The sequence below is a fragment of the Miscanthus floridulus genome, chromosome 14 (assembly GCF_019320115.1).
Source record: "Miscanthus floridulus cultivar M001 chromosome 14, ASM1932011v1, whole genome shotgun sequence".
NCBI lineage: Eukaryota > Viridiplantae > Streptophyta > Magnoliopsida > Poales > Poaceae > Miscanthus > Miscanthus floridulus.
In genome coordinates, this window is record NC_089593.1 from 10,840,908 (window position 1) to 10,867,780 (window position 26,873).

A 26,873-nucleotide genomic window follows, 5' to 3' on the forward strand; every position below is an offset into this window, starting at 1 on the left:
AAGGATGATGGATGTCGTTGACGGCAGCCGAGGGCGGCTTGCTATCGAAGGCAGCAGCGTCGTCATCCTGCGCCGCCCGCGGGGAGCTCTTCATGAAGCCTATGAGGAGCTTGGATATGTTGTCCACGCTAGAGGGGTACGACGAGGAGGAGGAGGAGTAGTGCCGCCGGGCGATGAGTAGCTGGGTGACCTCATCAGCTGTAGTGGAGCTGCTGCAGGCTTGGCGCGCGTAGCCGTAGCCGTCGTCCTTGGAGAGGGGACTACTGGCGGTCACGTCGTGACGATGGCGCCGGTCGTCGACATATCCGGCGGCGGCCGGAGGTGGCACGAAGATGGCTTGCTGTTTTTCTTTTTCCTCCTCGAGCTTCTTCTTGAGGTGAGTGTTCCAGTAGTTCTTGATGTCGTTGTCGGTCCTCTGTGGGAGATGGGAAGCAATGGCCGCCCACCTGTTGCCTAGCAACGACTGGAGGTGGACGATGACGCGTTCCTCGCGGGGGGTGAAGTTGCCGCGCCGGATGCCGGGGCGGAGGTAGTTGGTCCAGCGGAGCGCATGAGGCCCGTGTTGACGGGCACGAGGCGCCACCTGCCGGCGCCGTGCTCGTGGATGTAGGAGACGAGGATTAGGTCCTCCTCCGGTGTCCATGGCCCTTTCTTGATCCCCGCCTTGTCGCATTCGCACCACGGCGGCCTGCCCATCGTCGTCGTCAGCTGATGTCTCCGGCGGCCGGTGCGCTGGCTGCCTGCAGCTAAGCTAGCTCTTCTGGGGTTGTGCCAGCGGTATGAACACTGTTCCATGAAGCGTGTGACGGTTATATATAGGACGAGAGGTGCATGTGAGAGACTAGCTAGCTTATGTGAGAGAGCTCCTTGTGATCACTTCAGCAAGTTGTCGGGTATCGATATTACGAATACCTAAAGCAAAACAGTTAGCGTCCACGTTGAATTTCTCGGATGGCTCGAGACGTATTAAAAGGTCTCGCTCGACCCCAAGGTCGCGGACTCCGTCTCGCCTGACCTCAAGGCCACGGGCTCCATCTCTCCCGACCCCTTCAGTGCGAGGTCCGTCTCGTCCGACCCCAAGGACGCGGGTTCCGTGTCGCTCAAGGCCACGGGCTCCGTCTTCCCCGACCCCTTAGGTGCGGGCTCCGTCTCGTCCGACCCCAAGGACACGTGTTCCGTCTCGCCCAAGGCCGCGGGCTCCGTCTCGCCCGACCTCGAGGCCGCGGGCTCTGTCTTGCCCGACCTCGAGGCCGCGAGCTCCGTCTCGCCCGACACCTTGGGTGTGGGCTCCGTCTCGCCTGACCCCAGGGACGCGGTTTTCGTCTCACCTAAGGTCGCAGGCTCTGTCTCGCCCGACCTCGAGGACGCGGTTTCCGTCTCGTCCGACGGGGACCCATAACGCCTCCAGCCACTCTAGGTCCAAGCGTATGGGCTTAGGTCAAAACCCTGACGCTAGGGAAGAGGCTGGCACGCCTCGATGTAACCCTACCTGGGGATTCACATCAAGAAAAGTGTCGGATGTGCCGATGCTGTTCTGTCTAATCCTTGTACGGACGCTAACAGGCGCTTCAGTTCACGACGTCAGCCGGGACGGAGTGGAACGCCATGCCCGGCAGATGACGCCTGCGCATGGCGCCAGTGACGAACATGGCCGCAACATAGAGCTGCCCCTGTTGACATCTACAGGATCGGGGGAACCGCATGAAGGAGAAGAAGGACCGGGCAACCCTAGAAGCCTTCTTCTCTAACTGGTTCTTCTCATTTTCCTCCTCTGTAACCTGCGCTTTCCCTTCGCCTATAAAAGGGGAAGCAGGGCGCCCCATGAAAGGGGAGATCTGAATACAAGAGCACGATAGGAGCACGCGGCTGAGCGGCAAGCGAGCTCTCAGCACCCGTTCACTCCTTCCACTAGAGACTTGAGATCCTCCCCCTTTGTCGCATGTTTGTAACCACTACTGCAAACCAAGTGCCAGTAACACGAGCAGCAGCGAACTGGACGTAGGGATGTTCCGCCCGAACCAGTATAAACCCTTGTGTCCTCCGAGCACACCATCCGAGCTAGACGTGTAAATACTAATTTATTCGTCGGTTGTCCGAAAACACCGACACAAGTATAATAGCATGTTGTAAGCTAGCTAAATGATGATGTGGAGGAGATAGGAGAAGCGGGCTGTAAGACCAGTCTCAGTGGGGGTTTCATACCGCAGAAGAGTTTCATCCCATAAAACTATATATACTCCCATGAGATTTTTATCATCTCTCTCTTCATCAATATGGTGTCACATCAGCATATTTAATGCCCATAAAACTCTGATGAAACCCTCATTGAGACTGGTCTAAGCTTACAGCCAGCTTGGGCACAAGAACTAAAAAACTCTGTGAGAGAGATAAGTGAGCCATATATTAACAGTGAAGGACTAGCTACTATATGGGTGAGCGAAGAGAAGGCTACAAGGAACCTTACCGCTGATGGTTGTATTAATAGCCTTGCTCTCATCAATATAACTTAATTACCAACCAGATTGCTAACAACTACCTGATGCGCTGATGATTTGTTTTCACTCACACTACCGGAAACAGGCCCGTTGCCAAGAGCCAGCGTCTTTGCCGAGAGCCAAATGTCGGGCTCTCGGCAAAGAAAGGTTTGCCGAGAGTCGGCCCTCGGCAACGGTAGGCCGTCGGCAAATAATTCCTCTCGGCAACCGGGCCCTTTGCCGAGGGTCTGGCCGTCGGCAAAGAAAGGCCGTCGGCAACCTGTGACGGCAGGCAAACGGCCTTCACCTGCCGTCTGTTTTGCCGAGGGTCAGAATTTGGCCCTCGGCAAAATAAATTTTTTTTGCTTTTTTTGTTTCCAAATTTTTTCCCTGAGTTTACTGTTGTACCTTAAAGTACATATTAAAATTTGGAGCTTTTTTTATTTTATTAGCTATATTTAATAAGTTTATTTCATTTACTTGAATTCTTTCCGGTAATTCAAATTTGAACTGCAGGTGCATCGAATATTGGAATTGAGTGATTCAAAAAATCATATTCATGGTATTGCATGTGGTGTGAGACCGTATCCAGTGACAGATGCCAAATACTTTACACGCAAGTTCCTCGTCGTGTTCCGTGAAAACGATGCGCCAAATTTGGCATCTGTCACTGGATACGGTCTCACACCACATGCAATACCATGAATATGATTTTTTGAATCACTCAATTTCAATATTCGATGCACCTGCAGTTCAAATTTGAATTACCGGGAAGAATTCAAGTAAATGAAATAAACTTATTAAATATAGCTAATAAAATCAAAAAAGCTTCAAATTTTAAATATGTCTTTTAAATATTATTGTTAGCCACCAGAAAAAAATTGGGAAAAAAACCAATTTTTTTTTTGTATTTGCCGAGAGCCTCAAAGGGCTCTCGGCAAAGAGTTTAAAAATAAAAAATAAAAAACAACTTTGCCGAGAGCCCGGATCTGGGCCCTCGGAAAAGGCCCAGTCCACATAAGCCCCTCACGGCCCAGTCAGCCTTTCTTCTCGCCCGCGCGCGCCCCGCATCCCCTTCCTCTCGCCGCCGCCGGTCCCCCGCGCCGCCGCAGCCTCTCCCCCGCCCCCGCCCCGTCACCGCGCCACCGTAGCCCGCCCCCGCCCCATCCCCGCGCCGCCGGAGGCGGCCCCCGCCCTGTCCCGCGCCGCCGGAGCAGCAGCCTGGCCCGCCGAGCGCCGTCGTCGTCGAGGCCGCGTCGTCCCCCGCCTCGCCCGGTGGTCGGGCACCGCCGCCGCCCCCCGGCCACCCCCGCCGGTGGCCCACCCCGCGGCCAGCGCGTCCCCGGTCGGCCTCGCACGCCCCCGGCCACGCCCGCCGGTGGCCCACCCCCACGGCCAGCGCGTCCCCGGCCGGCCCCGCGCGCCCCTGGCCACGCCCGCCGGTGGCCCACCCCCGCGGCCAGCGCGTCCCCGGCCGGCCCCGCTTGCCCTCGGCCACGCCCGCTGGTGGCCCACCCCCGCGGCCAGCGCGCCCCCGGCTGGCCCCGTGCGCCCCTGCCGGCCGTGCAGAGAGCATTTGGAGGAGGAAGGGAGGGGAGAAGGAGGGGAGAAGGAGAGGCCGATGACCGTCACGCCCCCGTGTCGTCGCGTCACGCCCCCGCGTCGTCGCGTCACGCCGAGCGGTCGTCGCGTCACGCCGAGCGGTCGTCGTGTCACGCCGAGCGATCGTCGCGTCACACCAAGCAGTCGTCGCCGTTTTCCCCGCGTCTAGCCGAAGACGAGGGTGATCCTGACTCCGCGTCGCCCGACTACACTGCCACCCAAGGTAAAGCCCCCCTCCCGCCTGTTGCTGGCCTTCGTGCCATTTCTGGATTAGTGGGCCTTCGTGCCTTTTGTGGATGTGTTGGCCATCGTGCCGAAATTGTGGATGTCGACCATCGTGCCGAAATTGTGGATGTCGGCCATCGTGCCGTCTTTTTCCTTGCAGGTTTTGGAAGCCTCCCCGTACAGGGGAGGTTCTGCCGAAATTTTGAGCTTATAAATTGTGTTTCTTGTTTTGCAAAGAAGAGCCCGACGGAGGGGACCCGGAGTACCCCGAGCGTCTTCCTTCGGGTCTGCCTGCACCGCGTCACCTCCACTCCACCGCCACCCTAGGTATAAGCCCTTTGTCCATAACCCTAGCTAGATCGTGTAAACCAGTTAGGCGTCTCCCGTCCGAAAGAGATACGGTCGTAGGTATGCGGATCTCTGCATATCTGCGACCGTATCTGTTTTGGATTGTCCACGTTATTTGGACAGCCCGCGGATGCATAGATGATTTAGTTTGTATGGTCTGGTCCGGTCTGAGATGGGGTTTCGGCAGCACCTCCCTGTTGCTCTCTAGATACACACTCTCCCTTCTAGGACGTGTATCGGGAGAACAGCGGGGATGTGCTGCCGAAATTCTATCTCGGATTGGAGCGGAACATGGAAACTAACCTCATCTACGCATCCGCGGGTGGGATTAGGATCTTTCCCTACCTATTAGATAGTAGGCAAGCAGTGCATATGCTATTGATGGTTATATTACTCTGTTATATATATGGTAGATGATGGATAACCATGATTGGATGTACACGGGCCGCCGTAGTCAGAATCAGGTCACTCGTGAATGGATACAGAAGACTGAGGATTTCTTGGACAAAGCATTTGGTGTGGGTGCTCAAGCAGCGACAGAGGTGTGGTGTCCCTGCAGCGAATGTGCAAGCAGGAATAGGAAAACCAGGAAGGTCATTGAGGAACATCTTTGCAAGTTTGGGTTTACGCCAGACTATACCCGGTAGGTGTGCCATGGTGAAGGCCATCGTATTAGAGATGAGGCATTGAGGCCATGCTTGGAGGAGTTTGATAGTGATGGTGGGGTACCAGACATGATGGATGACTTCCACCAAGCACACTTCGGTGTACGATGTACGGACGAAACCGAGGAGCAGGAGCCAGAGGAAACCGCAAGGGCATTCTATCGCATGATGGAGTCGGCTAAGAGGCCCCTTCTTGACAAGACAAATGTTTCTCAACTCGATGCCATTGGACGCTTAATGGGGTTAAAGTCCATGCATAACATGAGTCAAGACTGCTTCGATAGTATGCTGGCAGTTTTTGGGACCTTGCTTCCGGTAGATCACGCGCTGCCGAAGAACATGTACGAGTCAGTGAAGCTCCTCAAAGCTCTTAAGATGCCGTATGAGCAGATACACACTTGTGAGAACGGGTGCATCCTCTTTAGGAAAGAACACGCGGAAGCAAAGTACTGTCCAAAGTGTAAGTCCTCTAGGTATGTGGAGGTAGAATCTAGTGATGGGCAGAAGATGCAGCTTGGAATCCCCATGAAAGTCCTACGGTACCTTCCGTTCATACCGAGACTCCAACGGCTATTCATGAGCGAGGAGTCCGCGAAACAGATGACATGGCACAAAAATGGCATAGCTCTCGGCACAAAAAAATGTCAAAAAAAATTATCAATATTCTTTGCCGAGAGCTCTTCTGACAGACGCTCGGCAAAGTTTTTTGGAAAAAAAATTCAGAAATTCTTTGCCGAGAGCTTGCTAAGGCTCACGGCAAAGATCAACTTTACCGTGACCTCTCCCCGTCACGGCGAAAATTTTTGCCGATGGCCGGCTAACCCTCGGCAAATCCTTTGCCGAGAGCCCGAGATGCGGCTCTCGGCAAAGTAGCCTTTGCCGTGAGGTACTGTGCCGACTGGCCTTTGCCGAGAGCAACTCTCGGCAAAGCCTTTGCCGAGGGCAAAGGCTTCTTTGCCGAGCGTATCCGGCCCTCGGCAAAGAACCTCGTTCCAGTTGTGTCAGGTCATATTGTCTATATAGCTAACTGCTTAGATATGTGTGTTGTTGTGCATGCATACGTTCCCTTTTCTGTCAGGGACATCAAATGAATCACATATATCATTGAAATTGATCCAGGCCCACATTAAAGGGGGATGACTTAATTAAAGGAACTTTGTTTGCTACTGTTGACACTGCTGTGCAATATTTAAGGCTACTAGCTAGGGTTTCTAGGCTTTTGATTTTTTTGAATACTCACTCATGTCAATTTATTCCAACGTGTATAGGAAAGATATCATCTAACTAGTAATCAACCTAGCTTGCTAGCAACTATCTGTGCTGATATGATTTGTTTTCCACTCATCCTATACGTGCCTGATTTTTATGTTGTTATTCAGGCAACTACGGGTCTGTTTGGTTGGGTGTCCAACCCTTGGCCTGGCCAGCTAAAGCCAACTTAGGCTTTTTGGTTGCCTGTAGTTGGGCTTTAGCTTGGCTAAAGCTAGCCACGTACGCCACTTGGCCTGGCTCCCAAAGAACGAAAATCCCGATCCGTTTTCCTGGAGCCAGGCTTGGCCAGGCGCAGGTTCCGCTCCCGTCTCCTCCCTTCGCGTCCTCTTCGCTTCCTCCTGGTGCCGTGCCTTCTCCACCGTGGGCAACGAGCGCCGCCCTACCCCGTCGTCGCGAGCGCCTTGCTCCACCTCCGGCCCTCCGCGCCCGCGTTGCCGCCATTCGCGCCCATCGTCGGCCCTCACGAGTCGCGCCCCCCGAGTGCCCTGCCCCGCCGTCGCGAACACGGCCCTCCCCAACGATGGCCACGAGCGCGAGCCATCCCCGACGTCGCACCCATGCACGTCCGCGCTGCCCCCGGTGGCCCTGCGCATGGTCGTGCTGCCCTCGGCAACCTCGCTCATGGATCTCGCGGATCCTAGAGGCCAAGGTCGACGAACAGTGCCGGTGTCAGGAGCGGCATCGCCGGGGGAGGGGTCGCAGGGGCCTTGGGCGCCGCCGTGAGAGAGCCGCTGGGCGCCTACGCGTGGCGGGCATGGCGAGGAGGGAGTCCATTGTCGTGCTGCTGCCGATGGCGGCCATGGCGGCAACCGGCACCAGGGACGATTCTGGCGGCTATAGGCGACACAAGCAGGCCAGGGTGGTGCGCAAAAGCGAGGCGAAGCTATGTGCAAGAGGAATCGGACGGAGGTGGCATTGCGACGACGAATTTCTCCGGCGCGTGGAGATTGCGGGCGATGAAGCAGAAGGTGATAGTGTAGCGACTGACAGCACATCTTCCTCTCTTGTTCTCTCGATTTTGCAAAATAACTTGATGATCGTCTTTAAGCAAAGTTGTTCATGAGATCTCTAACATTGATTAAAGGACCAACATAAAAAACTTGTTGGTTTCGAAGACTCTAAGTTTTGAAAACAGGAAAAACAAACTAAAAATTGAATTCAGACTTGATAGAATGTGCTATAGGAGGTGAAGTTATCGAGACGTAAATAAGGTGATTCTATTCAAGCTAAGTTAGGGAACCAAACACACAAATTCTATACTAGGCTTAGATAGTCCATGCAACCAAACAAGTGCACGCTGACTTGATGGGACTAGGCCAAGCCTACCCAGGCTTTAATTCTAGCCTTTAATTCTAGCCAGGCTTCAATGGAGACAGGGAATCAAACATGCCCTACAATTTTGTGATTGTTTGGCTATAAAAAAATATTCATTGTCTATTGTGAGTTGTCCTTTTAATTATACTAATTGTCTCTTATGAATTGCAGCTAAAACATAACAGCCCCTTTGCTTTCACTCGTGTCTGTAGCTAGCTTAGGTCACGTGGAACGCTTTGCCTTCTAAGTCTATGCGCCTGACACAGTTGTCTAGCTCAGGTGGGTTTTAGTGCTTGCAGGCCATCAAAGTCACCTACAGTGATGCAGTCGCTAGCTTCATAACGAAAAGCAAGTGTGTTGTCACTTTTCAAAAAAAAAAGTGTGTTGTCGGTTTGTACGAGAGAAAAGGATGAGGAATGAAAGTAACTTGTGGAGGAGAGAAACAGAACAGTGTCTTAAAGTAACAGTGCTTAGGCTATCTCCAACCACGATACCTAAAATACAAGACTCATTCGTCCTTTAAGTAGTGCTACATGCAAAAGATTCAATACCTATTCGGCATCTTCTCCAACAACAAGACCCAAAAGAGAATCCTTTCTGCAAATGGGTTTTCAGGAGATAGGATGCCCATATTTGGGTTGTGCCTCTCAGGCAACCCAAAATAGGTCTCCTATATAGGTACTCTATTGAATGCTAATTTTGAATCTCTTGCTATCCATTTTGGGTTTAGGTGTCCATATGAGTTCCTTGTTGGAGATGGTCTTCCATGGACCGTAATTTCTTTATGGTACTACTACCACTATGTGCTTGCATTGGTTGTGCTCTTAGAGAATTTGTGTTAACAACATCACATGAATCATTAGACAAAGGCCCACTTTAAAGCAGGGATCACCTAGAGGGACTGTTGGGCGTTGTTGACTTCTGCTGTGTGAAATTTATAGCTATAGTTTCTAGGCTTTTCACTGCTACAAAAAAATCAGTTCCTTTTTCCATAGGCAACTCTATCTAAAACCATCTCTATAGAGGCCTCCAGGAGATCCCTGGCTCCCAACAACCGGAATAACTATTGTCGGGTTCATAAACCTAGGGTCCCTCAGGGACCGGCTTCCACGCCAAGGCTCAACCCAAGAGTCTAAAGCAACAGGCTGGAAGGGCGGCCTAGTCACCGACCGGAAGGTCTGGCCGAAGAGGAACAACGCCCGCTCATCGGCTACTTCGGCCCACCTCTCCGACCGGAGCGTTCGCTTCGACTCCAGCAGCCTCCGGACGGCCCCTCCGATCAGAAGGCCTGGCCCAAAACACCACTCCCGACTCCGACCCTGCGTCTCTGACCCGAGTTCACAGGAACCCTGCTCACCGCTCTTCTCTGACCGGCACACTCAGAGCCGACTGGAGCCATCCGACCGGGGACGCCCACTCGGTGGGAACTAGAAGACGTGCGGAGAAAAGCAAGGCAAGGCTCACAAGTCAAAACAACTGTACCAGGGACCATACTCTGCATGGAATAGTACTCTGCAGCCACCCTAACATAAACAGTATTGTAGGGCCGCTAAAACTCCCATACGGTAAGGACCCCCACGTGCCTCTGGGCATCGATAGCGGTATGGGCGCCAGGATTTACCGTACCGGGTGAACATAGCGAGACTCCTCACATGCCTCTAGGCATCAAACAATATTTGCAGGTACCGACGTCTACCATCCCTAAAAAAGGCAGCACGACCTCTTGTATGCATCTGACATTCTACAGTGACATCAACAGTGTTGTAGGCGCCTACCATTATCTTGTACCCATTGATGTGGGCAACAAGGCTTGGTAGGCGTGGGCAACAAGGCTCGGTAGCATACGTACCCTCACCCTCTCACTTGTAAAGCCGTCCCCTTTATCTATAAAAGGGGATGCGCCCCCTCCAACAAAGAAAGAGCCCTTCTTGAAGAGAACAAGCATTGATCAAGTTCACTAGCTCACGACCACAGAACCGGTGGGTTCGGACTCCAAGCACACGCTTGAACACTTAGCTCATAGCGTAGCTCCTATCGCTCTTGGCCCTTCCGACCGGACCTCCTATACACCCCTTCTTCCTCCTTCTCGTTTGTAACCCAACTGCAAACTTCGAGCACCTAGGGTTAGGAATAAAGTCACTGACCGACCCAAACTGGACGTAGGGCATGTTGCCTGAACCAATATAAATCCTGTGTCATTGAGTGCTAGGCCACCTCCGATCACAACGTACGGTAAAACTACAAATATTCACTAGTTGGTCACTTTCTGCACTGACAGTTGGCGCCATCCGTGGGGAAGATGTTGTACGTTCAACACTTTTTGGTCATCGGATGGCCCACTTTTCCACCACCCTCATCGTGGTGGGCTCGGGCGATACGATTCGCTTTGGCTCGCTGGGGTTTCCCGCACTCTCACCTGCTGGGATGCGGGTTCCATCCGTTTTCGAGCCATCCTAGGCCTTCCTCTTCGAAAGCCTAAACTTCGTCGCTGACCGGCTCGGCGTGCTACATCTCCACGAGGAGGCTCACGTCCCAGCACCCGTCAGAGGAACGCCCTTCATCAACTCTAGGACGCATGGCTTCGACGACGCGGCATCTGTGCTTCTTTCCGAGCAAACTTTCTGCTCAAACCCCGCTGTAAGCAATATGCGTACTGTTATTTACTCTTTGCTTACTGTCTCCCACCGATTACCCGGAGGGACTGTATCACCCACACCACAAACACCATACGATCGATTCCCCTATGGCCTCGCGTCCTCCGTGGATGCGTACGCTCGGGGGCTCTGAAGGATGCTGGCGTCGTCTCCTCTCGCATCCAAATTCGTGGGAATGGCAGGCTACGCTCCTGCCGAACTCCCAGATGGTGAGGGTGAGAGCGACGGTTCCAGCATCGGCGACGTGGCACCCCACCACCATCCGTCCCGAGAGTGCACTATGGTGGATGCTCCGGGACAGCCGCTGGTGGTTGTGGAGTCCACACAGACTCACACCCCTCCGGACCCACGTGCGGGGCCCCTTGCGTCTGCGCAAGAGCACGCCGAGGAATTACGACAACGGCAGCAGAGCCAGCCGCCGCCTGCGTCGGCGCAGTCGGTACAAGACGTTGTGCCCCATGCGCGTGGCCCGGCGGGTGGCATTCGTTTCATGCCCGTCAGGTCTAGCACAACATCGTGAACGAGGGGAACGATCTCCCCCAATTCGCCCGGGTGGGCCAGAACATCGCCAATTTGGCAATGCTTCTGCGTGGCGTTCTCAAGCCCATCGACCGCCGGGAGCGGGCAGCCCCGCGTCGCGAATCCGACACGCACCCTCTCTCCCCACCAGGGGAATGGGGATGCGCTAGATGGATCGCTCCATTCGCTCACCGCTACAGCCGTCAGGCGTGGCTCGGGGGGGGGGGGGGGGGCAGCCCTGCCACGGTCCGGCCTAGCTCCTGCCCCACACCGATCGTCGGTACCCGAGCGGCCTGATCCACACCAAGACGCTCGTAGCATCGTCAGCAACCGACATCGGGCCCAACACGATCATGACATCCACCGTACGACGGTAGGCGACACAGATCTCGGCCGAACCATCGAGGGGAGCGATGAAACGTGCCCCAGGCACGGTCGCCGGCCAGATGATCAGAGCCCCAGCCCTGAGGACCCGGGACCATGGGCCTTCAGCCGGCGTATCCAGAGAGCGTCGTTCCCATGATGATTCCGACCACCCACCAACATCGCCAAATACACCGGGGAGACAAACCCAGGCATTTGACTCAAAGACTTCCGGCTCGCCTATCGGGCTGGAGGAGTGGATGATAACTATTTCATCATTCAGTATCTTTCCATTTGTGTAGGGGAACATGTTCGGGCATGGCTTGAATTCCTCCCGCACGACAGCGTCCACGACTGGGCGGATCTCAAGAGGGTCTTCGTCGGGAATTTCTAGGGGACGTATGTCCGTCCTGGAAACTCCTAGGACCTCAAGAGCTATCAGCAGGAGCCCAGCGAGTCCCTACGGGATTACATCCGCAGGTTCTCCCAACGATGCAACTCCCTCCCCGATGTCGTCGACGCAGACATCATCAGCGCATTCCTCTCTAGGACAAACTGCGAGTCATTGATCCATAAGCTTGGCTGCCTGAAACCCTGTACCACCCGTGACTTGCTCGACATCGCCACTAACCACGCCTCTGGCGAGGAGGCGGTCGGAGCAATCTTCGGCGAAGGTCGGGACAAAGGCAAGGCCAAGCGTGCGGACCCAGACGAGGGCCCCTCCATGCAGAGGGGCAAGAAAAACACAAACTCTCTCCGCCATGGGAAGGACCCTATACGGTGACTGAAGTAATCTAACCGGGCACCTACCGACTGGAGGACGACAATGGCAACGCTCTCACCAACACTTGGAACATTGAACAGCTATGTCGTTTTCCCCTAAATTTTGGTATTACCGCTTTTTTAGTCAACACTTACTCCTGAAAAGCACCCCGGCCCGAACAGTTTTAGCCCAGGTCGCTCGGGGGCTACATAAGGGCATAATATCGAATATTGCCTCATAATACCGAATATTACCTCATAATACCGAATATTACCTCTGTTCTTGTTGTCATGTGGTAAACAAATTTTATCCCCGAATGGAAGCACTTTTCCTTTTCCTTTAAACTATCCTACGTAACTTTGTTCTCACTCCTAATCGAACGCACCCCGCTGCGACCTACAGCTACGAGCAGCTGAGCCCCACGGGCCATGCCCAGGCTCTTAAAAAAGTTGTAGCCTATGGAACTAACGGGTAGGTGCGATAAAGAAAGGACAAGAACAATAGCTACGCCAGGATAAAAATAAAGAACGGATAGTGATTCTATCATAGAGAACAGGACTGATGTGTTCATTAATACAAAAATTGTTCACACAGGGGCTCACCCACGAACGACGAGCGCGGGTCCTGGTCGGACATTTCCAACTGAAGCTCTCCGAACCCCGTCACTCAAGACATCAAGGTGAGCATGTGTTCATTAATACAAAAATTGTTCACACAATGGCTCACCCACGAACAACGAGCGCAGGTCCCGGTCGGACATTTCTGACTGAAGCTCTCTAAACCCCATCACTCAAGACATCAAGGTGAGCACTACCAACCCCCTCTATTTCCTTACAATCATTTCATACATCCATACACATATTCATTCCATACGCCCGAACCTCCTAGACAATTCGGGCCCTGAACTGCCTAGGGGCTCAGGAACTAAGCAACGCACGTGTAGCAAAATGCATCACAACGTTCCGTGTTGCGTCACAAAGTGGCAGTTGCTTCATTCGACATGAGCAACCAACAGAGCCAGGCGAGAAAAACGTAGATGAGCCCCGTGCGGTCCTTGCTCGGTCAGGCAGACCGAGTCATCTCAACCTTCTCATTCGACCCTAAACCTCTCACCAAACCCATAGAATCTCCATCGAGGGGAGGCTGTTAGGCCACCCGGGTTGGTCTCCGGAACAACCCAGGCATCTACCAGGTTGCAGGTAAAGGAGTAGTGGAATGTCACAAGAGGGCTATGCCAACCCCGTCATGAATGACGGACTCGAATTCCACTCGATCACACCCGTTAGCGAACTCACCAAGCACGTCACTCAAGCCCGAGCGATCGGGACAAGCGACAAAACTTAGCCCCTCCGGTTGTGAGGAACCAAGGATGGGGTAACGCACACAAGGATGATGGATGTCGTTGACGGCAGCCGAGGGCGGCTTGCTATCGAAGGCAGCAGCGTCGTCATCCTGCGCCGCCCGCGGGGAGCTCTTCATGAAGCCTATGAGGAGCTTGGATATGTTGTCCACGCTAGAGGGGTACGACGAGGAGGAGGAGGAGTAGTGCCGCCGGGCGATGAGTAGCTGGGTGACCTCATCAGCTGTAGTGGAGCTGCTGCAGGCTTGGCGCGCGTAGCCGTAGCCGTCGTCCTTGGAGAGGGGACTACTGGCGGTCACGTCGTGACGATGGCGCCGGTCGTCGACATATCCGGCGGCGGCCGGAGGTGGCACGAAGATGGCTTGCTGTTTTTCTTTTTCCTCCTCGAGCTTCTTCTTGAGGTGAGTGTTCCAGTAGTTCTTGATGTCGTTGTCGGTCCTCTGTGGGAGATGGGAAGCAATGGCCGCCCACCTGTTGCCTAGCAACGACTGGAGGTGGACGATGACGCGTTCCTCGCGGGGGGTGAAGTTGCCGCGCCGGATGCCGGGGCGGAGGTAGTTGGTCCAGCGGAGCGCATGAGGCCCGTGTTGACGGGCACGAGGCGCCACCTGCCGGCGCCGTGCTCGTGGATGTAGGAGACGAGGATTAGGTCCTCCTCCGGTGTCCATGGCCCTTTCTTGATCCCCGCCTTGTCGCATTCGCACCACGGCGGCCTGCCCATCGTCGTCGTCAGCTGATGTCTCCGGCGGCCGGTGCGCTGGCTGCCTGCAGCTAAGCTAGCTCTTCTGGGGTTGTGCCAGCGGTATGAACACTGTTCCATGAAGCGTGTGACGGTTATATATAGGACGAGAGGTGCATGTGAGAGACTAGCTAGCTTATGTGAGAGAGCTCCTTGTGATCACTTCAGCAAGTTGTCGGGTATCGATATTACGAATACCTAAAGCAAAACAGTTAGCGTCCACGTTGAATTTCTCGGATGGCTCGAGACGTATTAAAAGGTCTCGCTCGACCCCAAGGTCGCGGACTCCGTCTCGCCTGACCTCAAGGCCACGGGCTCCATCTCTCCCGACCCCTTCAGTGCGAGGTCCGTCTCGTCCGACCCCAAGGACGCGGGTTCCGTGTCGCTCAAGGCCACGGGCTCCGTCTTCCCCGACCCCTTAGGTGCGGGCTCCGTCTCGTCCGACCCCAAGGACACGTGTTCCGTCTCGCCCAAGGCCGCGGGCTCCGTCTCGCCCGACCTCGAGGCCGCGGGCTCTGTCTTGCCCGACCTCGAGGCCGCGAGCTCCGTCTCGCCCGACACCTTGGGTGTGGGCTCCGTCTCGCCTGACCCCAGGGACGCGGTTTTCGTCTCACCTAAGGTCGCAGGCTCTGTCTCGCCCGACCTCGAGGACGCGGTTTCCGTCTCGTCCGACGGGGACCCATAACGCCTCCAGCCACTCTAGGTCCAAGCGTATGGGCTTAGGTCAAAACCCTGACGCTAGGGAAGAGGCTGGCACGCCTCGATGTAACCCTACCTGGGGATTCACATCAAGAAAAGTGTCGGATGTGCCGATGCTGTTCTGTCTAATCCTTGTACGGACGCTAACAGGCGCTTCAGTTCACGACGTCAGCCGGGACGGAGTGGAACGCCATGCCCGGCAGATGACGCCTGCGCATGGCGCCAGTGACGAACATGGCCGCAACATAGAGCTGCCCCTGTTGACATCTACAGGATCGGGGGAACCGCATGAAGGAGAAGAAGGACCGGGCAACCCTAGAAGCCTTCTTCTCTAACTGGTTCTTCTCATTTTCCTCCTCTGTAACCTGCGCTTTCCCTTCGCCTATAAAAGGGGAAGCAGGGCGCCCCATGAAAGGGGAGATCTGAATACAAGAGCACGATAGGAGCACGCGGCTGAGCGGCAAGCGAGCTCTCAGCACCCGTTCACTCCTTCCACTAGAGACTTGAGATCCTCCCCCTTTGTCGCATGTTTGTAACCACTACTGCAAACCAAGTGCCAGTAACACGAGCAGCAGCGAACTGGACGTAGGGATGTTCCGCCCGAACCAGTATAAACCCTTGTGTCCTCCGAGCACACCATCCGAGCTAGACGTGTAAATACTAATTTATTCGTCGGTTGTCCGAAAACACCGACACAAGTATAATAGCATGTTGTAAGCTAGCTAAATGATGATGTGGAGGAGATAGGAGAAGCGGGCTGTAAGACCAGTCTCAGTGGGGGTTTCATACCGCAGAAGAGTTTCATCCCATAAAACTATATATACTCCCATGAGATTTTTATCATCTCTCTCTTCATCAATATGGTGTCACATCAGCATATTTAATGCCCATAAAACTCTGATGAAACCCTCATTGAGACTGGTCTAAGCTTACAGCCAGCTTGGGCACAAGAACTAAAAAACTCTGTGAGAGAGATAAGTGAGCCATATATTAACAGTGAAGGACTAGCTACTATATGGGTGAGCGAAGAGAAGGCTACAAGGAACCTTACCGCTGATGGTTGTATTAATAGCCTTGCTCTCATCAATATAACTTAATTACCAACCAGATTGCTAACAACTACCTGATGCGCTGATGATTTGTTTTCACTCACACTACCGGAAACAGGCCCGTTGCCAAGAGCCAGCGTCTTTGCCGAGAGCCAAATGTCGGGCTCTCGGCAAAGAAAGGTTTGCCGAGAGTCGGCCCTCGGCAACGGTAGGCCGTCGGCAAATAATTCCTCTCGGCAACCGGGCCCTTTGCCGAGGGTCTGGCCGTCGGCAAAGAAAGGCCGTCGGCAACCTGTGACGGCAGGCAAACGGCCTTCACCTGCCGTCTGTTTTGCCGAGGGTCAGAATTTGGCCCTCGGCAAAATAAATTTTTTTTGCTTTTTTTGTTTCCAAATTTTTTCCCTGAGTTTACTGTTGTACCTTAAAGTACATATTAAAATTTGGAGCTTTTTTTATTTTATTAGCTATATTTAATAAGTTTATTTCATTTACTTGAATTCTTTCCGGTAATTCAAATTTGAACTGCAGGTGCATCGAATATTGGAATTGAGTGATTCAAAAAATCATATTCATGGTATTGCATGTGGTGTGAGACCGTATCCAGTGACAGATGCCAAATACTTTACACGCAAGTTCCTCGTCGTGTTCCGTGAAAACGATGCGCCAAATTTGGCATCTGTCACTGGATACGGTCTCACACCACATGCAATACCATGAATATGATTTTTTGAATCACTCAATTTCAATATTCGATGCACCTGCAGTTCAAATTTGAATTACCGGGAAGAATTCAAGTAAATGAAATAAACTTATTAAATATAGCTAATAAAATCAAAAAAGCTTCAAATTTTAAATATGTCTTTTAAATATTATTGTTAGCCACCAGAAAAAAATTGGGAAAAAAACCAATTTTTTTTTTGTATTTGCCGAGAGCCTCAAAGGGCTCTCGGCAAAGAGTTTAAAAATAAAAAATAAAAAACAACTTTGCCGAGAGCCCGGATCTGGGCCCTCGGAAAAGGCCCAGTCCACATAAGCCCCTCACGGCCCAGTCAGCCTTTCTTCTCGCCCGCGCGCGCCCCGCATCCCCTTCCTCTCGCCGCCGCCGGTCCCCCGCGCCGCCGCAGCCTCTCCCCCGCCCCCGCCCCGTCACCGCGCCACCGTAGCCCGCCCCCGCCCCATCCCCGCGCCGCCGGAGGCGGCCCCCGCCCTGTCCCGCGCCGCCGGAGCAGCAGCCTGGCCCGCCGAGCGCCGTCGTCGTCGAGGCCGCGTCGTCCCCCGCCTCGCCCGGTGGTCGGGCACCGCCGCCGCCCCCCGGCCACCCCCGCCGGTGGCCCACCCCGCGGCCAGCGCGTCCCCGGTCGGCCTCGCACGCCCCCGGCCACGCCCGCCGGTGGCCCACCCCCACGGCCAGCGCGTCCCCGGCCGGCCCCGCGCGCCCCTGGCCACGCCCGCCGGTGGCCCACCCCCGCGGCCAGCGCGTCCCCGGCCGGCCCCGCTTGCCCTCGGCCACGCCCGCTGGTGGCCCACCCCCGCGGCCAGCGCGCCCCCGGCTGGCCCCGTGCGCCCCTGCCGGCCGTGCAGAGAGCATTTGGAGGAGGAAGGGAGGGGAGAAGGAGGGGAGAAGGAGAGGCCGATGACCGTCACGCCCCCGTGTCGTCGCGTCACGCCCCCGCGTCGTCGCGTCACGCCGAGCGGTCGTCGCGTCACGCCGAGCGGTCGTCGTGTCACGCCGAGCGATCGTCGCGTCACACCAAGCAGTCGTCGCCGTTTTCCCCGCGTCTAGCCGAAGACGAGGGTGATCCTGACTCCGCGTCGCCCGACTACACTGCCACCCAAGGTAAAGCCCCCCTCCCGCCTGTTGCTGGCCTTCGTGCCATTTCTGGATTAGTGGGCCTTCGTGCCTTTTGTGGATGTGTTGGCCATCGTGCCGAAATTGTGGATGTCGACCATCGTGCCGAAATTGTGGATGTCGGCCATCGTGCCGTCTTTTTCCTTGCAGGTTTTGGAAGCCTCCCCGTACAGGGGAGGTTCTGCCGAAATTTTGAGCTTATAAATTGTGTTTCTTGTTTTGCAAAGAAGAGCCCGACGGAGGGGACCCGGAGTACCCCGAGCGTCTTCCTTCGGGTCTGCCTGCACCGCGTCACCTCCACTCCACCGCCACCCTAGGTATAAGCCCTTTGTCCATAACCCTAGCTAGATCGTGTAAACCAGTTAGGCGTCTCCCGTCCGAAAGAGATACGGTCGTAGGTATGCGGATCTCTGCATATCTGCGACCGTATCTGTTTTGGATTGTCCACGTTATTTGGACAGCCCGCGGATGCATAGATGATTTAGTTTGTATGGTCTGGTCCGGTCTGAGATGGGGTTTCGGCAGCACCTCCCTGTTGCTCTCTAGATACACACTCTCCCTTCTAGGACGTGTATCGGGAGAACAGCGGGGATGTGCTGCCGAAATTCTATCTCGGATTGGAGCGGAACATGGAAACTAACCTCATCTACGCATCCGCGGGTGGGATTAGGATCTTTCCCTACCTATTAGATAGTAGGCAAGCAGTGCATATGCTATTGATGGTTATATTACTCTGTTATATATATGGTAGATGATGGATAACCATGATTGGATGTACACGGGCCGCCGTAGTCAGAATCAGGTCACTCGTGAATGGATACAGAAGACTGAGGATTTCTTGGACAAAGCATTTGGTGTGGGTGCTCAAGCAGCGACAGAGGTGTGGTGTCCCTGCAGCGAATGTGCAAGCAGGAATAGGAAAACCAGGAAGGTCATTGAGGAACATCTTTGCAAGTTTGGGTTTACGCCAGACTATACCCGGTAGGTGTGCCATGGTGAAGGCCATCGTATTAGAGATGAGGCATTGAGGCCATGCTTGGAGGAGTTTGATAGTGATGGTGGGGTACCAGACATGATGGATGACTTCCACCAAGCACACTTCGGTGTACGATGTACGGACGAAACCGAGGAGCAGGAGCCAGAGGAAACCGCAAGGGCATTCTATCGCATGATGGAGTCGGCTAAGAGGCCCCTTCTTGACAAGACAAATGTTTCTCAACTCGATGCCATTGGACGCTTAATGGGGTTAAAGTCCATGCATAACATGAGTCAAGACTGCTTCGATAGTATGCTGGCAGTTTTTGGGACCTTGCTTCCGGTAGATCACGCGCTGCCGAAGAACATGTACGAGTCAGTGAAGCTCCTCAAAGCTCTTAAGATGCCGTATGAGCAGATACACACTTGTGAGAACGGGTGCATCCTCTTTAGGAAAGAACACGCGGAAGCAAAGTACTGTCCAAAGTGTAAGTCCTCTAGGTATGTGGAGGTAGAATCTAGTGATGGGCAGAAGATGCAGCTTGGAATCCCCATGAAAGTCCTACGGTACCTTCCGTTCATACCGAGACTCCAACGGCTATTCATGAGCGAGGAGTCCGCGAAACAGATGACATGGCACAAAAATGGCATAGCTCTCGGCACAAAAAAATGTCAAAAAAAATTATCAATATTCTTTGCCGAGAGCTCTTCTGACAGACGCTCGGCAAAGTTTTTTGGAAAAAAAATTCAGAAATTCTTTGCCGAGAGCTTGCTAAGGCTCACGGCAAAGATCAACTTTACCGTGACCTCTCCCCGTCACGGCGAAAATTTTTGCCGATGGCCGGCTAACCCTCGGCAAATCCTTTGCCGAGAGCCCGAGATGCGGCTCTCGGCAAAGTAGCCTTTGCCGTGAGGTACTGTGCCGACTGGCCTTTGCCGAGAGCAACTCTCGGCAAAGCCTTTGCCGAGGGCAAAGGCTTCTTTGCCGAGCGTATCCGGCCCTCGGCAAAGAACCTCGTTCCAGTTGTGTCAGGTCATATTGTCTATATAGCTAACTGCTTAGATATGTGTGTTGTTGTGCATGCATACGTTCCCTTTTCTGTCAGGGACATCAAATGAATCACATATATCATTGAAATTGATCCAGGCCCACATTAAAGGGGGATGACTTAATTAAAGGAACTTTGTTTGCTACTGTTGACACTGCTGTGCAATATTTAAGGCTACTAGCTAGGGTTTCTAGGCTTTTGATTTTTTTGAATACTCACTCATGTCAATTTATTCCAACGTGTATAGGAAAGATATCATCTAACTAGTAATCAACCTAGCTTGCTAGCAACTATCTGTGCTGATATGATTTGTTTTCCACTCATCCTATACGTGCCTGATTTTTATGTTGTTATTCAGGCAACTACGGGTCTGTTTGGTTGGGTGTCCAACCCTTGGCCTGGCCAGCTAAAGCCAACTTAGGCTTTTTGGTTGCCTGTAGTTGGGCTTTAGCTTGGCTAAAGCTAGCCACGTACGCCACTTGGCCTGGCTCCCAAAGAACGAAAATCCCGATCCGTTTTCCTGGAGCCAGGCTTGGCCAGGCGCAGGTTCCGCTCCCGTCTCCTCCCTTCGCGTCCTCTTCGCTTCCTCCTGGTGCCGTGCCTTCTCCACCGTGGGCAACGAGCGCCGCCCTACCCCGTCGTCGCGAGCGCCTTGCTCCACCTCCGGCCCTCCGCGCCCGCGTTGCCGCCATTCGCGCCCATCGTCGGCCCTCACGAGTCGCGCCCCCCGAGTGCCCTGCCCCGCCGTCGCGAACACGGCCCTCCCCAACGATGGCCACGAGCGCGAGCCATCCCCGACGTCGCACCCATGCACGTCCGCGCTGCCCCCGGTGGCCCTGCGCATGGTCGTGCTGCCCTCGGCAACCTCGCTCATGGATCTCGCGGATCCTAGAGGCCAAGGTCGACGAACAGTGCCGGTGTCAGGAGCGGCATCGCCGGGGGAGGGGTCGCAGGGGCCTTGGGCGCCGCCGTGAGAGAGCCGCTGGGCGCCTACGCGTGGCGGGCATGGCGAGGAGGGAGTCCATTGTCGTGCTGCTGCCGATGGCGGCCATGGCGGCAACCGGCACCAGGGACGATTCTGGCGGCTATAGGCGACACAAGCAGGCCAGGGTGGTGCGCAAAAGCGAGGCGAAGCTATGTGCAAGAGGAATCGGACGGAGGTGGCATTGCGACGACGAATTTCTCCGGCGCGTGGAGATTGCGGGCGATGAAGCAGAAGGTGATAGTGTAGCGACTGACAGCACATCTTCCTCTCTTGTTCTCTCGATTTTGCAAAATAACTTGATGATCGTCTTTAAGCAAAGTTGTTCATGAGATCTCTAACATTGATTAAAGGACCAACATAAAAAACTTGTTGGTTTCGAAGACTCTAAGTTTTGAAAACAGGAAAAACAAACTAAAAATTGAATTCAGACTTGATAGAATGTGCTATAGGAGGTGAAGTTATCGAGACGTAAATAAGGTGATTCTATTCAAGCTAAGTTAGGGAACCAAACACACAAATTCTATACTAGGCTTAGATAGTCCATGCAACCAAACAAGTGCACGCTGACTTGATGGGACTAGGCCAAGCCTACCCAGGCTTTAATTCTAGCCTTTAATTCTAGCCAGGCTTCAATGGAGACAGGGAATCAAACATGCCCTACAATTTTGTGATTGTTTGGCTATAAAAAAATATTCATTGTCTATTGTGAGTTGTCCTTTTAATTATACTAATTGTCTCTTATGAATTGCAGCTAAAACATAACAGCCCCTTTGCTTTCACTCGTGTCTGTAGCTAGCTTAGGTCACGTGGAACGCTTTGCCTTCTAAGTCTATGCGCCTGACACAGTTGTCTAGCTCAGGTGGGTTTTAGTGCTTGCAGGCCATCAAAGTCACCTACAGTGATGCAGTCGCTAGCTTCATAACGAAAAGCAAGTGTGTTGTCACTTTTCAAAAAAAAAAGTGTGTTGTCGGTTTGTACGAGAGAAAAGGATGAGGAATGAAAGTAACTTGTGGAGGAGAGAAACAGAACAGTGTCTTAAAGTAACAGTGCTTAGGCTATCTCCAACCACGATACCTAAAATACAAGACTCATTCGTCCTTTAAGTAGTGCTACATGCAAAAGATTCAATACCTATTCGGCATCTTCTCCAACAACAAGACCCAAAAGAGAATCCTTTCTGCAAATGGGTTTTCAGGAGATAGGATGCCCATATTTGGGTTGTGCCTCTCAGGCAACCCAAAATAGGTCTCCTATATAGGTACTCTATTGAATGCTAATTTTGAATCTCTTGCTATCCATTTTGGGTTTAGGTGTCCATATGAGTTCCTTGTTGGAGATGGTCTTCCATGGACCGTAATTTCTTTATGGTACTACTACCACTATGTGCTTGCATTGGTTGTGCTCTTAGAGAATTTGTGTTAACAACATCACATGAATCATTAGACAAAGGCCCACTTTAAAGCAGGGATCACCTAGAGGGACTGTTGGGCGTTGTTGACTTCTGCTGTGTGAAATTTATAGCTATAGTTTCTAGGCTTTTCACTGCTACAAAAAAATCAGTTCCTTTTTCCATAGGCAACTCTATCTAAAACCATCTCTATAGAGGCCTCCAGGAGATCCCTGGCTCCCAACAACCGGAATAACTATTGTCGGGTTCATAAACCTAGGGTCCCTCAGGGACCGGCTTCCACGCCAAGGCTCAACCCAAGAGTCTAAAGCAACAGGCTGGAAGGGCGGCCTAGTCACCGACCGGAAGGTCTGGCCGAAGAGGAACAACGCCCGCTCATCGGCTACTTCGGCCCACCTCTCCGACCGGAGCGTTCGCTTCGACTCCAGCAGCCTCCGGACGGCCCCTCCGATCAGAAGGCCTGGCCCAAAACACCACTCCCGACTCCGACCCTGCGTCTCTGACCCGAGTTCACAGGAACCCTGCTCACCGCTCTTCTCTGACCGGCACACTCAGAGCCGACTGGAGCCATCCGACCGGGGACGCCCACTCGGTGGGAACTAGAAGACGTGCGGAGAAAAGCAAGGCAAGGCTCACAAGTCAAAACAACTGTACCAGGGACCATACTCTGCATGGAATAGTACTCTGCAGCCACCCTAACATAAACAGTATTGTAGGGCCGCTAAAACTCCCATACGGTAAGGACCCCCACGTGCCTCTGGGCATCGATAGCGGTATGGGCGCCAGGATTTACCGTACCGGGTGAACATAGCGAGACTCCTCACATGCCTCTAGGCATCAAACAATATTTGCAGGTACCGACGTCTACCATCCCTAAAAAAGGCAGCACGACCTCTTGTATGCATCTGACATTCTACAGTGACATCAACAGTGTTGTAGGCGCCTACCATTATCTTGTACCCATTGATGTGGGCAACAAGGCTTGGTAGGCGTGGGCAACAAGGCTCGGTAGCATACGTACCCTCACCCTCTCACTTGTAAAGCCGTCCCCTTTATCTATAAAAGGGGATGCGCCCCCTCCAACAAAGAAAGAGCCCTTCTTGAAGAGAACAAGCATTGATCAAGTTCACTAGCTCACGACCACAGAACCGGTGGGTTCGGACTCCAAGCACACGCTTGAACACTTAGCTCATAGCGTAGCTCCTATCGCTCTTGGCCCTTCCGACCGGACCTCCTATACACCCCTTCTTCCTCCTTCTCGTTTGTAACCCAACTGCAAACTTCGAGCACCTAGGGTTAGGAATAAAGTCACTGACCGACCCAAACTGGACGTAGGGCATGTTGCCTGAACCAATATAAATCCTGTGTCATTGAGTGCTAGGCCACCTCCGATCACAACGTACGGTAAAACTACAAATATTCACTAGTTGGTCACTTTCTGCACTGACAGTTGGCGCCATCCGTGGGGAAGATGTTGTACGTTCAACACTTTTTGGTCATCGGATGGCCCACTTTTCCACCACCCTCATCGTGGTGGGCTCGGGCGATACGATTCGCTTTGGCTCGCTGGGGTTTCCCGCACTCTCACCTGCTGGGATGCGGGTTCCATCCGTTTTCGAGCCATCCTAGGCCTTCCTCTTCGAAAGCCTAAACTTCGTCGCTGACCGGCTCGGCGTGCTACATCTCCACGAGGAGGCTCACGTCCCAGCACCCGTCAGAGGAACGCCCTTCATCAACTCTAGGACGCATGGCTTCGACGACGCGGCATCTGTGCTTCTTTCCGAGCAAACTTTCTGCTCAAACCCCGCTGTAAGCAATATGCGTACTGTTATTTACTCTTTGCTTACTGTCTCCCACCGATTACCCGGAGGGACTGTATCACCCACACCACAAACACCATACGATCGATTCCCCTATGGCCTCGCGTCCTCCGTGGATGCGTACGCTCGGGGGCTCTGAAGGATGCTGGCGTCGTCTCCTCTCGCATCCAAATTCGTGGGAATGGCAGGCTACGCTCCTGCCGAACTCCCAGATGGTGAGGGTGAGAGCGACGGTTCCAGCATCGGCGACGTGGCACCCCACCACCATCCGTCCCGAGAGTGCACTATGGTGGATGCTCCGGGACAGCCGCTGGTGGTTGTGGAGTCCACACAGACTCACACCCCTCCGGACCCACGTGCGGGGCCCCTTGCGTCTGCGCAAGAGCACGCCGAGGAATTACGACAACGGCAGCAGAGCCAGCCGCCGCCTGCGTCGGCGCAGTCGGTACAAGACGTTGTGCCCCATGCGCGTGGCCCGGCGGGTGGCATTCGTTTCATGCCCGTCAGGTCTAGCACAACATCGTGAACGAGGGGAACGATCTCCCCCAATTCGCCCGGGTGGGCCAGAACATCGCCAATTTGGCAATGCTTCTGCGTGGCGTTCTCAAGCCCATCGACCGCCGGGAGCGGGCAGCCCCGCGTCGCGAATCCGACACGCACCCTCTCTCCCCACCAGGGGAATGGGGATGCGCTAGATGGATCGCTCCATTCGCTCACCGCTACAGCCGTCAGGCGTGGCTCGGGGGGGGGGGGGGGGGCAGCCCTGCCACGGTCCGGCCTAGCTCCTGCCCCACACCGATCGTCGGTACCCGAGCGGCCTGATCCACACCAAGACGCTCGTAGCATCGTCAGCAACCGACATCGGGCCCAACACGATCATGACATCCACCGTACGACGGTAGGCGACACAGATCTCGGCCGAACCATCGAGGGGAGCGATGAAACGTGCCCCAGGCACGGTCGCCGGCCAGATGATCAGAGCCCCAGCCCTGAGGACCCGGGACCATGGGCCTTCAGCCGGCGTATCCAGAGAGCGTCGTTCCCATGATGATTCCGACCACCCACCAACATCGCCAAATACACCGGGGAGACAAACCCAGGCATTTGACTCAAAGACTTCCGGCTCGCCTATCGGGCTGGAGGAGTGGATGATAACTATTTCATCATTCAGTATCTTTCCATTTGTGTAGGGGAACATGTTCGGGCATGGCTTGAATTCCTCCCGCACGACAGCGTCCACGACTGGGCGGATCTCAAGAGGGTCTTCGTCGGGAATTTCTAGGGGACGTATGTCCGTCCTGGAAACTCCTAGGACCTCAAGAGCTATCAGCAGGAGCCCAGCGAGTCCCTACGGGATTACATCCGCAGGTTCTCCCAACGATGCAACTCCCTCCCCGATGTCGTCGACGCAGACATCATCAGCGCATTCCTCTCTAGGACAAACTGCGAGTCATTGATCCATAAGCTTGGCTGCCTGAAACCCTGTACCACCCGTGACTTGCTCGACATCGCCACTAACCACGCCTCTGGCGAGGAGGCGGTCGGAGCAATCTTCGGCGAAGGTCGGGACAAAGGCAAGGCCAAGCGTGCGGACCCAGACGAGGGCCCCTCCATGCAGAGGGGCAAGAAAAACACAAACTCTCTCCGCCATGGGAAGGACCCTATACGGTGACTGAAGTAATCTAACCGGGCACCTACCGACTGGAGGACGACAATGGCAACGCTCTCACCAACACTTGGAACATTGAACAGCTATGTCGTTTTCCCCTAAATTTTGGTATTACCGCTTTTTTAGTCAACACTTACTCCTGAAAAGCACCCCGGCCCGAACAGTTTTAGCCCAGGTCGCTCGGGGGCTACATAAGGGCATAATATCGAATATTGCCTCATAATACCGAATATTACCTCATAATACCGAATATTACCTCTGTTCTTGTTGTCATGTGGTAAACAAATTTTATCCCCGAATGGAAGCACTTTTCCTTTTCCTTTAAACTATCCTACGTAACTTTGTTCTCACTCCTAATCGAACGCACCCCGCTGCGACCTACAGCTACGAGCAGCTGAGCCCCACGGGCCATGCCCAGGCTCTTAAAAAAGTTGTAGCCTATGGAACTAACGGGTAGGTGCGATAAAGAAAGGACAAGAACAATAGCTACGCCAGGATAAAAATAAAGAACGGATAGTGATTCTATCATAGAGAACAGGACTGATGTGTTCATTAATACAAAAATTGTTCACACAGGGGCTCACCCACGAACGACGAGCGCGGGTCCTGGTCGGACATTTCCAACTGAAGCTCTCCGAACCCCGTCACTCAAGACATCAAGGTGAGCATGTGTTCATTAATACAAAAATTGTTCACACAATGGCTCACCCACGAACAACGAGCGCAGGTCCCGGTCGGACATTTCTGACTGAAGCTCTCTAAACCCCATCACTCAAGACATCAAGGTGAGCACTACCAACCCCCTCTATTTCCTTACAATCATTTCATACATCCATACACATATTCATTCCATACGCCCGAACCTCCTAGACAATTCGGGCCCTGAACTGCCTAGGGGCTCAGGAACTAAGCAACGCACGTGTAGCAAAATGCATCACAACGTTCCGTGTTGCGTCACAAAGTGGCAGTTGCTTCATTCGACATGAGCAACCAACAGAGCCAGGCGAGAAAAACGTAGATGAGCCCCGTGCGGTCCTTGCTCGGTCAGGCAGACCGAGTCATCTCAACCTTC

At 53.8% G+C, this 26,873-nt stretch overlaps 2 protein-coding genes and 2 pseudogenes across 2 annotated transcripts; all 4 read right to left on the bottom strand.

Annotated features, from left to right (window-relative positions):
- Window positions 1-696, bottom strand: part of LOC136503026 (MYB transcription factor 69-like) — a 906-nt pseudogene extending 210 nt beyond the window's left edge.
- An 872-nt stretch (window positions 697-1,568) lies between these two features.
- Window positions 1,569-4,050, bottom strand: LOC136503027 (glycine-rich cell wall structural protein 1.0-like). The gene is made up of 2 exons (XM_066498239.1): window positions 3,446-4,050; window positions 1,569-1,680 (listed from the first exon to the last, which is right to left on the bottom strand). Exons 1-2 carry the CDS (start codon window positions 4,048-4,050, stop codon window positions 1,569-1,571), a joined length of 717 nt encoding a protein of 238 aa, XP_066354336.1.
- An 8,333-nt stretch (window positions 4,051-12,383) lies between these two features.
- LOC136503028 (MYB transcription factor 69-like) lies at window positions 12,384-14,280 on the bottom strand (annotated as a pseudogene).
- Window positions 14,281-15,152: 872 nt separating this feature from the next.
- LOC136503029 (glycine-rich cell wall structural protein 1.0-like) lies at window positions 15,153-17,634 on the bottom strand. Its single transcript, XM_066498240.1, has 2 exons — window positions 17,030-17,634; window positions 15,153-15,264 (listed from the first exon to the last, which is right to left on the bottom strand). Exons 1-2 carry the CDS (start codon window positions 17,632-17,634, stop codon window positions 15,153-15,155), a joined length of 717 nt encoding a protein of 238 aa, XP_066354337.1.
- Between the last annotated feature and the right edge of the window lie 9,239 nt (window positions 17,635-26,873).